The 14,812-nt window shown below is 41.6% G+C and overlaps 1 protein-coding gene across 6 annotated transcripts in view; it reads left to right on the forward strand.

Moving 5' to 3' along the window:
• The window catches only part of PDZRN4 (PDZ domain containing ring finger 4), a 434,390-nt gene that overhangs the window by 407,982 nt on the left and 11,596 nt on the right, over window positions 1-14,812 (forward strand). For all 6 annotated transcript variants that reach the window (XM_053255823.1, XM_053255824.1, XM_053255822.1 and 3 more), the window contains 2 exons: window positions 4,654-4,755; window positions 14,315-14,431. In XM_053255823.1, the coding sequence (XP_053111798.1) occupies window positions 4,654-4,755; window positions 14,315-14,431 (219 nt within the window). The remainder of the gene's footprint in view (window positions 1-4,653; window positions 4,756-14,314; window positions 14,432-14,812) is intronic.

Raw genomic sequence — 14,812 nt, forward strand, 5'->3', positions numbered from 1 at the left:
CAACAAAAAAGACTAATATTTTTAGGTTGGTGGATTCTTCTGTCAAGAACCATTTTTATGGTTTTTGCATTTGGGGGCAGGATCATGGAATATACATTGCACTAGATAATGTAATAGTTAGTACAAGAACAGACTCTTTTTATGACATGTGTCTGTGTGAATTACAAACTGATACAGTCACTGACATCCAGAACAATGGTGCACTAACACTCTAGTGTTGTGCTACCATAAGAATGTTTGCAGTTGCACAACTGTGGCACAACTCATTTGTTTTAATTGGGACATTTGTACAAGAGTGCTATAGCACAGTTCTGCAAACCCCCATTTCTTTAGCATAACTACGCTAACTATTTGTGCTGGTGCAAATTTGCTCCTTTCAGAAATGCTTCATTGCTCTGGATACCAGTCATTATTGTCATAGTCTGAGTGGTAGCCTGCAACTTAAGTGGGAAGCAGTGAAGGTCCACCTCGTGGCCTTCACCCCTGCCACCAACTGGTCATATTTCCTTCTTTTCTTTCTCCTTCACTCTTGCTAACTGCCAACTTCCTTGTACCACATAGAATAGGATGTCCCTTACCATTTGGAAAACAAAGCTTCAGACACCAAGGAATAAAAAAACAAAGTTCACTTTTAAAGTTTTGTTTTAAAAACAATTCAGACCATTTATACCATAATCTAAGCAGTCCATTTCTACAATAACTCTCCAATAAAAGGCAGAGAGATGCAGAAGGGAACGACAAAAGGAGGTACTTTTTCACACAGTGCATAATTAATGTATGGAGTTGTCTGCCGTGGGATGTGGTGATGGCCACTAGCTTGGATGGCTTTAAAAGGAGCTTAGACAAATTCATGGAGGACAGGTCTATCAATGGCTACTAGTCTCGTGGCTATAGGCCACCTCCAGCCTCAGAGGCAAAATGCAGCAAGAGAGAGGACATGTCCTCAAGTCTTGCTTGTGGGCTTACCATAGGCATCTGGTGAGCCACTGTGTGAACTTGATAGGCCTTTGGCCTGATCCAGCAGGGCTATTCTTATGATCTTATGAGAATGAGAACTGAAGCTCCTAGGATCTGATCAGTTCAGTTTATTTGCAGTCACTGATCAGAAAAATATATACATACAGTTCAAACAGTAACAATGCCAATTAACTCGGTGCCAAGAGGCTTCTGCGCAGGCGCAGAACCCATTCTAATGGATTCAACGGATCATGTACCAGATCTGGGGGGCAAACCCATAAGAGAACAATTTCCTTTTAACTCCCATTTCCCAGTTAGAGGTGAATGTATCTACTAGTATAAGTGGTAGCAATCCAGTGAGATTAAAGTTTATTTTAAGCCAAAATTTGAGTATTAAAAAGCAGATTTTATACTCAACCATTATCAACCTGCCTCTGCGTTAGGAAAAGCTGCGTGGTATCTCAAAGCTGCGTTAGGAATGCTCCGTGGTACCTGAAACAGCTTTCTAAGAAATTTAGATTGCACAGCTTCTAAGGCTTGGATGTTGGCCGAGCTGTGCTCCATAAAGCAAAAGAGCCAGCACCTTGGATTTGAATAGTCTTATGGCTGCAGGAATAAAAAGACCACTTCTAGTGTAGAAAAATTCCAATATTGCCATCGATGACCTTTGAGCATGGTCTTATTCTGGCCTTCTTAGAGCTGAAGTATGAATGGCCCTTTGGGGGCTAAAGTTAACCAATATGTAGCCAAGAACAGACTTTTTGTTTAAGGCAACCATTTCACACCACTGACTACACTGAATGTAGCAAAATCAGTTACAAAACAGCAGAATTGTTTCTATTCTTTCATCAATAGAAACTGGACAACTTAAATTTTTTCTGATCATGTCTGTTGCAAGAATGAGAGATGACACGAGAGACCAACTTTCTCAAGAACCTTGAGAATGGTATAGCCAGAGATGGGGGGGCGGGGGATGCTAGAAAACAGGGTTTTGGACCAAAAGCATTGCACTTGTGGCAGTGCTGATATATCGCCTAGAATCCGGTCATTAAGTTTAACACAAAATGACTTGGGATGGGGAAAAATACATTTCCTATTGGACAATGTGCTGGCTCAATAGCCACTGTTATGGATGAGATAATTCAGAGCAATGGGAGCTGACAATTTTATTATACAGGATTATATTAAAAGCATTGTGAAAAAGAAGAATTATAGTGATATGGCTTCTTCTGTAAGCCAAGTAAAATAAAAGTCTCAGGAAGCTGAAGGTGCTTCTTAGATTTTGTTTTCATTAAAATAACTCTTCATATTTTTCTCATTATTTCCCACTAACATTCACTCTGGAGTCATTCCAGAAATATATAGTATAGGGGATCTCAAACTTAGGTGTTCAGATGTTGTTGCACTACAACTCCCATCATCCACAGGTGCAATGGCCAAAGGAATCAATAACAACAGTCCAAGCTTGAAAACCCCTGGCATAGTGGAATGCATAATGCTTTGTTTTTATGCAGTGATCTGAAAGATTTAGGACTGCAGTTCCTATGGCAATGTGGTCAGGTATGCTTCCAAGATCCTAGGTTTTCCTAAAAAAAAAATCCAGATTTTAAAGTTCTGACTTATTTGATCTTGTTTACAAGATGAAGCTAATGCATTAGGAATTCCTCATTGTTCTGCCTTTTTTCTTCTTTCTGAATGTTGTATGAAAAGCTGCACCTGTGCTGCTTGAGTTCATTTGTTTTTCTTCCCCATCTCGTTACCAATGACTATATGTGCATGTATAAAACACTGCAAACACGTATGATACTATGATTTCATCAATATCTTTTTATACTTTACAAATGAACTTAAGTAAATGTGTGCATTGATAAAACAAAAACAAAATAGTGATGCAATTATAGATATGACCATATAAATATTACTTTTTGGTAGTATTTGGTGGTATTATGCATACATATGTAACTACAATATAGAACAAAGGATGTAGATGAAGGTGATAAACTGCACATGTTCCAATTCTGGACTTAATTTTAGAATTCTTTTAGTTAATCTAGAATTCAGGAGGAGGAAAATTCAATTACAGCGACTCCATGGGATAACAAGGAAATGGAACATTCACGCATTCTCTCATCCCTAATTTAGACAGTGGGGGAAAATCCCAAGGGTTTTAATGGATCTGGATTAAGCCCACAGAGTGAAAAAGCAGAGGTCACTAGTGAAATTTTGTTAAATTTAATTTGAATCCAGACACTTTTGCTTGCTATTTAGGGTAACATCATATCAAAATAATTATTTTAAATGTACAGACTAAATTTGAGTCTGTTTCAAATTTTTTTAAAAACTACTTAGTTGCAGAAGCTGATGCTTTGTTCTTCCATTTCTCTGTATATAGGTTTGTAATGCTAACATGAGAAATTTTGTAGATAATATTTTACCTGAGCACACAAAGGCTTCTATACACGCTTTACATACAAACACCCAGAGATGCAAGGGAAGCTGTCTGTTTCCAAGATGCTGGTACTTCTTGTCAGTGCATGTTCGGGTGTAATTTAGGCAACCACTAAGGTTTTCAGATATGTTCAGTGTGCAGGCATTGCATCCATTTGCTTTTCTTGCTACCAGCTGTGACTCTCTGTGGGGAAGGGAATAGACTCAGGGCTGCTCAACTTCGGCCCTCCTGCAGATGTTGGCCTACAACTCTCATACCCCTGGCTACTGGCCACTGTCGCTGGGGATTATGGGAGTTGTAGTCCAAAAACAGCTGCCGGGCCTAAGTTGAGCAAGCCTGGAATAGAGAGATAAATTTGGACATGGAAAAGCTTGACTAAACTACATAAAGACATTACAGTCTATCCCTCTAATGTGACTGCTTTGTATATCGAAGTCAGCAGCATTTCTGTATGTTTTCCATCTGTTGCCTGTGTTTGTTGCCTGTGCATAGTTAACATTTATCGTTGTTTGGGCACAGACATAGAGCTGCACTTATAGGAAGCATGGCTTTAAAAAAAAAAGTATTCATTTTTAATTTTAAGGACGTACATATGCATCTCAATTCTATGAATGTTTACTTGGAAGTAAGTCCTACTGTGCCATTGGGGATTAGTCCCAGGGAAGGGTGCATAGGATTTCAGCATTTTTGTCACGCAGTTGCTGTGTGTGTGTGTGTGTGTGTGTGTGTGTGTACGCACATGTGCACGCACATATCAAATGATTAAACGAAACCGCAATCAGCAGTGGCCTGTAAGTATTGCCTGTTGAGAGATAATACTGTAGTCCTCTAATTGGCTCTCTCTAAGCTTCCAGTATGACTGATTTCAGCTGTAGTATTACCAGTCTTGCTTCCACCAGCACTATTATCTCAGACTGACACTTCCATTACTCTGAACGGAGAAAGATGAACGTCACCTGTCAAGGGCTGGTTAATTGTGTTGCTAGATGTATGTTGCCAGGGTGCAGGTTGGACATTTATGAACATAACTGCTTCCTCTGATGTCCGCCATCCTTCAACGATCGATGCAGCTCTTACAGTAAGCACATAATTGAGTGAAGGCACTTACCACTGAGGGGGTTGAAGATGAGCCCATTGTATGAGCTTCATTGTCCATACATTTGCCACAAATGAGCTGATATTTGCTCTATAGTGTGTGTTGCATTGTGGAAAGGGAAACTAATGTGCCACTTCCATTTGTTTTCTAGATAAATGGCCAAGATGTCCAGAACCGGGAGGAGGCAGTGGCATTGCTCTCCAGTGATGAATGCAGAAAAATTGTGTTGCTAGTAGCAAGACCAGAGATGCAGGTAGAGTAAATAGATGTATTGAGACAGGCTGATTTGCAGTGCACATGCATTCAATGTCATCTATAGATAATGAACAGCTGAAAAATGACAATGCAGAGGTTCATGTCACAATGGAGAAAATTATAATAGATAGTTTTTACCATTCCTGTGGACATAAACAAAGTTAATGAGAGCTTTACTTCCATTGCATTTGATAAATAAGTATTTAAAATTGTATACACCTGTAAGTTTGTATTGATTCAGTACATTTGTCTACTACTAATAAGGTGTTCAGTCAAATACAAAGAGAAATGTTTAAATTGTATATAGTAGAAAAATACAGAAACTTACTGCTGGTATATATATATACTGAAACTATCCTAGAAATCAACATGGATTTCCTAATGAATTCATTCATTCATTAGGAAATCCATGTTGATTTCTAGGATAGTTTCAGTATTGATGCAAGACAGCAAGTGCTGGTCTAGGAATGGCCCCTAATGGAATTATGGTTTCTATGTATAATATTTCAATAATGTTACAAGTTTCTGCACAATTCAGCAAAACAAGTATTAATTCTGGAATCACAACTTCATTCAAGGCTTAGTGCGAAATATATATTTAAACACTGGTAACAAAATATAGGGGCTATTCACACAAACACATGGCTGGCAGCACGGGAAGGCAGGGTTCAACATACCTTCTCCCAGACGGCCGCTCTCAGCCTCTGCTGCACTCAAGCCACATGCCCACACAACCCGCACTTCCGGGAGCAATGTGGATGGCTATTTACACTGGTCCCAGCAGTGGAGAACAACATTGGCTGGGACTCATTATCTTGGCTTCCGAGCATCCCACAGTGCAGGGCTGGGCACTCTAGAGCCAGGTTTTGGCATAGGGTTTGGTGACTCAGGACCACTAGGATCCATGTGGAAATCAGCGGTTGTCATGGGCAGACAAGCCCAGACTTGGCTGCCAAAACCTGGGCTTCTCTGCTCATGAGAACAACCTCATAGATATACTTATTTTATTTATTAAACAAGTTCTGTAAGAACTAATATGCACCTTAATCGATAATATGCACTATAAACTATAATATTCACTATAATCTTAATTTTTAATTATCATCCTCACAAATTAGTCCACTTCGGCTTTAAATGTTCACACTTCCACCATCTTGAATTGTGGTGGATGACATCATCACAAACTACGCCTTTGAGGTGTCCCTATGTGTCACTCACTACAACTGTAGCAAATTTGGTTCAAATCAGTTAGGCAGTTCAGAAGTTAGCCTACTAGTGCCTCAACCATTCACGCATCCACCATCTTGAAGTAGTGTGGATGACATCATTACAAACTATGCCCTTGAGCCATCTTTGTGTGTTCTGTAGCAAATTTGGTTCAAAACAATTAGGCGGATGGACACTATAAAATCTTTACAAATACCTATATATAAAAATAATTTCATTCATTAAAAGTGTATAAATTCAGTCATATAATAATATTTTAAAAGTCTAAATGGATATTTCTTCCAAGATTTCTAGTCAATGTGAACAAGGTTAATATAATTTCCTTAATGAAATCCCATAGATGTTCCTTAAACATCTGTGAGTTAATTCAAATTGTTCCAGAAGAATGTCTAAAGGTTCTTCAAAATATGCCAGATGTGTTTTGGCTATCACAAACTCCAAGGGGTGCAGTAATTTGTGGGTTTCTAGAGAGTAGTTTGGAATAGTATTATATATGGATTCTATCAACAACAGCATTATATTTGGAGTATATTGGTATATACTCCATGATGCGGCCACACAAACAGCCCGTGTGCATGCACAGCAGCACTGAAAATGTACAGTGTGTACTCACAGAGGGCCGAAGCAGCCCATGGTGTTGTGAGTCAAGCCTGATTCGCACTCTGTATGTGCTCTGGAGCTAGCAATGAGAATGAGGCTTGTTCACTCTAGCCAAACTCCAGCTTAGTTCTTTGTTAAGGCAGCCACGTATGATCTGGATTCGAAGGGAGAAAGAAGACACCATACTCTCATAAAGTTCAAGGGGCTTTATTAAGGCAAACTGGTCACACAGACAAGAATGCTAGTCAAATAAATCAAACAATACAATCACATTTCAATTCGTAGTGTAGTGTACAAAATCTTAACTATCACCTCTGTTGTGTACATGTATTCTCAGTAATTAATCTAATTAGCACACGATAGAGAAACTAGAAAGGAGAAAGGGGAGGGAGTTGATTGGAAGGGGGGATGGCAGAGCGCCAAGGTTTAGAAAAGGGGAGGGAAGTTGGAGACGGAGGTTGGTTCTTGAGAGAGGCATATTACTGGATCTCGTCATGGCCAAATGAAGTTGAACCAGGCTAGTGTCCATTGCTGGAGAGCATTGCAGATAAGGTTTCCAGTGGATTGTTGGTGCTGGGGTTCACAGAGTTAGCCCTTGATTCTTTGCCCTGCGGCAAGAATCACCAAGCAGTATCTTGTCTGCAGGTCCCAGGCCTCTGCTAGCTCTGTAGCTAGACAGCATGCACTTGAGATACGCACTTGAACAAGTCTTGCAAAGGTTGCTGAAGCTATGCCCAGAGAGCTGGGTTCTTATAGTCGTTTGATCCTTTGATGTAAATGTAGAGTTTTCTCAAGATATCAGCATCCTTCCTGAATCTCAAAGTGTTAATTGCTCATGACAACATCTATTTGTCTGTCAGAGGAAGGCCAAGGAGATGAGACCCATCTCCTGCGTAGTGTCAGTCAGTGTTATCAGGAAACTTTGTATCCTTGTGTTCTTAAAACAATCTGCATTTCTGAGCTTTGCAGATGGGCATCCTCTCTAGTCCACAGACCTCTGGTGTCTTTTCCTTAAAGAGTGTTAAAAGTCAAACAAGAAGAGCCTAAGCGATGTGTGTGAGACAGCAATTAAATCACTTCTTGTGTAAATCTACCTAGTGTGTAATTCTAAAACATTCCAAAGTAACAGCAAGAGGATATATGTGTGAGACTAGTAGTAATCAATGCATCTGATTAAGGCAAAACATTGTAAACATTCTGCCAGAGGAAATACAAGATTAGCCTCCAGCTTTCCCAAAGCCATTACCTGAGAGCAAAGTCCAGACAATTTGGCTTGTTTCCTAGGAGTTAATCATTTCACCCAGAGTTCAGTGATTCCTTGCAACAGGGAATCTCTCAGTTGAGTTGCTGGCAGAGACACAGGCCTCCGCCTGGCCTGCTGGGCTATGAGTTCTGGCCCAGTATGAGTGAACTGGGCCACAACAGTGTTAGACTGGGGGAGGTTGGTATGGGGAGGGGGAACAGCCAGGAAACACCCCCCCCCCGTGGCAGCAGCAGCACATACACCCTTTGGCAACCCAATGTTGGCTAGGGTTGCCAGTATTGTGTTTGCTGAAACTGGGACAGGGACTCTGAGGGGGACAGGTGGTTGTGGGGCACGGCCACCTATGGGTGGGACTTGTCTTTTTAAAAAATGGTGTTGAGAGCTCTCCCAGCTCCCAAACTATGGGAAAGGAATGTCTGCTCTCTAGGCCAGGGCTGGCTAGGGTGGGCGCGCTGGTGATAGGTTTGCAGCTGCTAAAAGACAGGCACCCAAGCACTCACGGCCACGGCCACCATTGACAGACTTTAGGAGGAGGGAGGGACAGACTGAGTCAGAGAGAAGGTGGGCAAAAGACTCCCTTCCTCGGGCCTGCCTTCCATCAAATGAAGCACACGTCTGTTGCTAGTGCACCCATGGGAGAGCTCTTGCCACTGTCCTACTCCGCCGCTCAGCAGAGGCTTTAAAAGTTTTTTAAAAAATTAAGGTCAAAAAGTGGGAGAAATGGGACGAACATTTCCTCACTGAAAGTGGGGACATCCCGCACAGTGTGGGACAGTTGGCAATCCTAGCTGAGGCCCTCAGCAATAGTAAGTCTGCCTATTTTTAAAACAAAAGTTAATTTCACTGGCACCCCGAACCATCCTGGGGGGTTTGGCTAGACCTCGAGCCAAACTGGGTACAGTTCGAGGGCAAGCCCTTGAACCAAGCTGGTTCTAGCTCAAGCTGGCTTGAGGTCAAGCTGGTTTGAACACCCCTATTATGTGGTTCACAACTTAGCCCTCTTTGTGACTCAAACATTCATTTGTCTGCCATCTTGAATTGGGGTGGAACATTTGAGGCACAGGTGGGCTAACTTGTGAACCACTGAACTGATTTGAACCAGTTGTAGGGACACATAGAGACATCTCAATGGCATAGTTTGTGATGATGTCATCCACCCCATTCAAGATGGCAGATGCATGCATGTTTGACGTGCAGCTGGGCTAACTTACAAACCACTTAACCAATTGAACCAAATTTGCTACAGCTGTAGGGACACAGAAGGGCGGCTCTGCAATTTGGTGCAGTTGTAGTGAGTGACACAAACGGACACCTCAATGGCATAGTTTGTGATGATGTCATCCATCCCAATTCAGGATGGTAGACACGTGAACATTTGAGGCACAGGAGGGCTAACTTGTGAACTGCCTAACCAATTTGGACCAAATTAGCTACCACTGTAGGCACACATAGGGACTCCTTGTGATGATATCATCCACCCCAATTCAAGATGGTTGTCACATGAATGGTTGAGGCACAAGTGGACTAATTTGTGGACTGCCTAACTGATTTGAACCAAATTTAGTATGGTTGTAGTGAGTGACACGTAGGTACACCTCAAAGGCATGTTTTGTGATGATGTCATCCACCCCAATTCAAGATGGCAAACATGTGAATGTGAGGCATGTGAGGATTAAGTGAGTCAGGGGATAAAGAAGAAATGGAAGGAGGAGGAGGAATGCCAAAAGAAGAAGGGGGAAAGAAGAATCAAGAGCAAAATGCGTGGTTTCAATTTTGGCATTGAAGGAAGTGGCAAATTCCTGGGCAGAGAGCAAGATGAGAAGAAGTACAGTTGTAGGTATTAGAAAGGCATCAAAGGTTGGCAAGAAGTTCAAGGCCTTCTAGAGCTGGTATGCATCAGGGAGTATTTTAGTTGGCCAGGTGAATGGCAGGCAAGAAATAAGAGTGAATGAATAGTGGATGTAGTCAACCCATTTTGCGGCCCTCTTCCAAACATGTGCAGCTGCATGGGAGCATGGACATATAATCAAATGGAGGGACCAAATCAGAGTGGGAGCCAGGCAATTATATCAAGGATTGAAGGGAAGGATTGTAGGAGAGTGCAGAGGTGACAGATGGGAGGACAGTGTTTCAAAGAACCATTATATTGACTGCAATAATGGAAGGACCAGGAATCAAGATGTGGGGAGGGTAGATTGCATGCAGTGCTGAAGGAGATCTGGTGATGCTCATACAAAGCAGAGAGGTCATAGCAGAGAAGTCAGAGGCAGACTAGTTCTTGGTAAAAACAAAATCAATAGTGTCCAAGGCAGTGCATTGGGAACTCTGTTTGGAGATCAAAGGAGGAAGCTGCTGAAAAACAGCTCCATCCTAGGGATTATTCACATGAATGTTGAAATTGTCAAGGAACAAAGCAGGGATGTTATTGGAAAGTAAAAATATAAGCTGGGCACTAAAGACTAAAATGAAGTTCAAGAGGGATCCAGGAGGGTGATTTATAACAGCAAAACAGAGGTGCAAAGGGGCATAATGTTCCACAGAAAGAACAGAAGCAATGTAAAGGGCTGTGGGGAAGGCAAGGGCTGGAACTGACAGGATTTGAAAAAGAAAAAGGCAGCATTGCCACCATAACCTTCAGGGTATGCTGAATGTGAAAAAGAGAGACTGCCAAAAGAGTAATGGTAACAGTGTCAGAGTTGCAAAACTGGGTTTGTGCTGAGGACAAAGAGCTGAAGGGATCAAAGGAGGACAATACCAAGGAAATAGATGTTTCTTGGGGATCCTTGTCCACTCTCAGGCGCTTAATTGTTCCTTTTTGTTCCATGGCAGGAGTGCATAGGCATTATATGTATTAGTAAATCTTAAATAGTTTGTGCATCATTTTGCAATTTATCACTGATGACATACTTCAAGTATTTGTTTTAGAATGCTTTGAAAGTTCCCCACACTTATTATGTTCTTGAGTTGAGAAAAAATAAAATATGCACCAGATCCTAACATATTTTATCTTCTCTGTCAGTGGAAAGAGAACATGTAAGACATATTACAAGTTGAGTAATTAAGACAATTGTTCATATGCCTGTCAGTTCTATTGCTTTTACAATGTGTCATGTTTTGACAATGAGAAACATCACCATTGAATCAGGTCGCTGTATTTGAGTTCCGGTGACAGGTCCATTCTCCATTCCTGATCCAGTGTCCTGTATCTGTAAGAGAGATTCCGCAGTAGCTGCTTCCGTTTTCAGGAGGTATCATGGATCCAGTTTGTATATTGTCTAGGCTACATAAGAGACCTTTTGAATTTTGTGATTCTATGGGTGGCTTCACACAACTGCCTGAAAGTAAGGTGGAAGGAACCAGAGGTTCCCGGGAACACGTATGCCCAGAGCGAGCTGATACTTCCAACCATTTCTGTGTCATCCAAACTCAGAGATCAGGTGTACAATGTTGGGTTCTAGGGGAGTGCACGAATCAAAATCTGTGATTCAATTCGAGGTTTAATCAAATTGCAGACCCCACAAATAGATTTGTCTATTGCCTCAACAAATCAGCCCTGAATCACCCGGATTGATTTGGGTGATTCGCGTGCCATTTTGAGGCCAGTTTTCCTAGTTTTGCTGGGGAAACAAACTGTCTTCTGAGGCGGGCTGATGCACACAATCTGGAGCAGAGGGCTTATCTACCCACCAATCCCAATTGGTAGACCAGCTCTCACTAGCAAAACAGGCCTCAAAATAGCATTTAAATTGCCTGAATCAATTTGGGTCAAATGGCGGTGATTCTCCTCGACCCTGAATTAGGCCCTCTATTTTGAGGGTGATTTGATTTGAGTTTGAATCTGCAAATCACCCCCAATTTGATCCAAATGGATTTGACAGTGAATCAATTTACACAACCCTATTGAGTTCCCTCCACCACCCAGCATTCCTAGCTATAACCAACATTTGAAGTTGGGTGAAGAATGTTGGATGGAGGCAGGAGCCTGACATTTGTGTGTATGGACAACACGGAAGTGGCCAGAAGTACTGGCTTATGTAGAGAGCATGCACACCCCGTGAATCCCTGATTCCCTCTACCTTTCTTTTGGGTGATCATGTGCAGCCACCCTATTAGATATGTTTGTGCCATCATTTGTTCCACATAGTTCAACTGGATTCCATTTTAGTTTCCACACAAGTAGATGGATTGTCTTGCTGGGTAGAAACTAACAACATGATTAGATCAAACCATGTCATTGGCCTGCATACATTGCCACAAACCAGTACTTCCAGCCACTTCCGAGTTTTCAAACCTAGAAATGTCAGGCTCCTGCCCCCCATCCAACATGTTTTGTTGAACTTCAGCAGTATGATACATCTAGCAGCTTGATACTGTTATCTTTTGGAAGCCATTTTTCAGGCCTACCGCATACATTACTGGGCAGGAGTGATGCTGTTGGAATGGCCTAATAAATATTTGGGGGGGGGTGTTTGTATACATAAGAGTTTTGTACAGAGTTCTAAATTCTAATAAATGCTTGTAAGTCCCAAATGTACATTCATTATTCATGGATACTGAACACATTCAAAGGACTAGAGTTGGTATCATATGTATAGTTACAGATGACTAAGTAGTTTTAAAAGAAATTCATGATTACAGTTGTGCAATATAAAGGAAGAGGTGACACACAGAGGTAATGGGAATTAGGTGCAGGGCAAGTGCCTGACCACAACCTTATTAAAGATTAGCAGCATATATATATTGCATATCCAAACAGGCTTCTTGCAGGTAACTGGATGGCAAGGTCAGGGCACCACTTAACCTCTCTGGTCTAGCCCTGACAGCTATTCATCAGGGTCAAGGCAGTCCCCCATTCACTTGGGACCGGATCAAGTAGACTGGCAGGGCTATGGACCACAGCAAAGACCCAAGCCGCACAGCTGGGAGTTTACCAAAACCCATTGGCCACTCCCTCTTGCTTAGTGAATTGCAGTCCAGTCCCTTCTGCCCTTTACCCCTGGGGCCTATCCCTTACATGCTTGTAATCCATATAACCCGCCCACCAAAGTTGTGACATATGCCAATTAATCAAATTATGCCAAATTGCTAATCACACACACACACACACACACACACATACACACACACACAGCGAGGTTGAAAAAGACCTGTGACCGAGGCTGCCAATGTGGTACAGCAGGGCCAAAAAATTCCCTCACAGCCCCATCAGGTGATTGGCTACTGCCTGAGGTGGGGGGATTGGTTCATCCAAGGGAGGGTGGGTGGGAGAAATTCTCTTTCCCCCTCCTTACGGCTGGAAACGGCTATCTTGAAATGGTGGCCGCTATTTAAACCCCCCTCCATCCCCTTTTCACTGGGCATCACAAGGCTAGGGGAGGAGGTGGTACCTGCCCCCTCTCATATCTCAGCACAAGAGGCAGCTTAAAGAGCAAGGAGGTGGTCACCAGTTGAGGGAGTGTAGCCCAGCATCACCACAACTGCCTCCTCCCTCTTCAGCACAACTGCCCCTCCCATGGCATTCAGCAGTGGGCAGCGGAGGGGACCCCTTACCAAAATGCCACATTTGAAATCTCAGTGCTTTTAACCTAGAGGGTCCTTATGTGTATCTTCCCCAAATGCCTGAAAATGGTTACTAACACTTTTCCATAGCAATGTTATGAAGAGTAGTCCTGTTTCTCACTGTGCCTGTAAGTCAAACTGAATACTTGTTTTCCTCAGCTTGCTCTACAGAAAGGTTTACTTACATGCACGTAATGTGTACATCTGAAAATGTTTAGATTAAGTTGCCAAAAGTAGGCCTAGTTTTGCTTTGGACAAGTTGGCAGTCAACATATTTTAAAATAATGTTTTGCTGATTTCTTTGAAAGCATCTCTATGAGCAGCTGAAAACCAAAACATGCCTTAAAGGCACCTTGTCAATCAGTTATTCTTTTGTTGTTTTGTAGCTGCTGTTACTGTACGTTTACCTGAGAAAATCAATAAGACAAATGTGATTGAAATACACTATGAGGATGATGTTGAGGTTCAGGCAGCAGGACTCAACACTCAGAGGTGGAGGTTGTTAAGGAAAAAGAAACCAATTGTCTCATGGCCATATATTAGTATCTCTGGATTCTTTAAAGCTAATGCTCTTAGAAGGAAAGAACATGACAGCTTCAAGATTATGCAGTATATCTTCCGTACATTTTGAAAGGAAATAATATTCCATGTGTGCAATCCCCCTCATTATGAGAGAAAATCAGTGATACTGTTTCAGGAAGAGATAAAAGGCCTATGAGTCCAATTTTTTTAATCATCTTTTTTCCCTGCCTTTTTGAGAGGCGAGCTCTAAGGCCTCAGTATTCTGAAGAGAGTCATTATTATAAAAAAAAAAAAAAAAGCTACTCAGGCATTGCCATTTGGGTTTACCTTATTTTAGCATGCGTGCCCACTAACCTAATGTAATGTACTAATGTATTCTTTATAGCTAGAAGAAGGATGGCTGGATGATGAAAGGAATGAATTCTTAGAGGAGTTAAACTTGGAAATGTTGGAAGAACAGCATAATGAAGCAGTGCAGTACACAGGCAATGAAGCAGAGCAGGTAGGCTTGACATAAAATAAAATATAAAGCTTGAAATGTTCCTACGTGCATTTTTTTTAAATAAACAGAGAACTAAATGATAAATTTAGAAATTATATTCTTTCGCTTAATTAGAACATTGCCACTAAATGCCACAAGTGGTATCAATTGAGACTGTTATATTTCTGGGTAAGAATTACATGTGAGGAAAAGCAGTCCAACATGCATTTTCATGCCTTTTAAAAAATTATTCCTCTTACTTTATTCCTCTCCACCAGATTAATTTGATTTACCTCTTCCCTATCCCACATATCATTTTACTACTTCTAGTACTACTAGTACTACCACTGTTTTCCTGTAATTTCATAAGCATTTTCTTTTTGTTTTCTTTTATTTGGTTGG

Source organism: Hemicordylus capensis, chromosome 5 (genome assembly GCF_027244095.1).
Source record: "Hemicordylus capensis ecotype Gifberg chromosome 5, rHemCap1.1.pri, whole genome shotgun sequence".
Classification (NCBI taxonomy): domain Eukaryota; kingdom Metazoa; phylum Chordata; class Lepidosauria; order Squamata; family Cordylidae; genus Hemicordylus; species Hemicordylus capensis.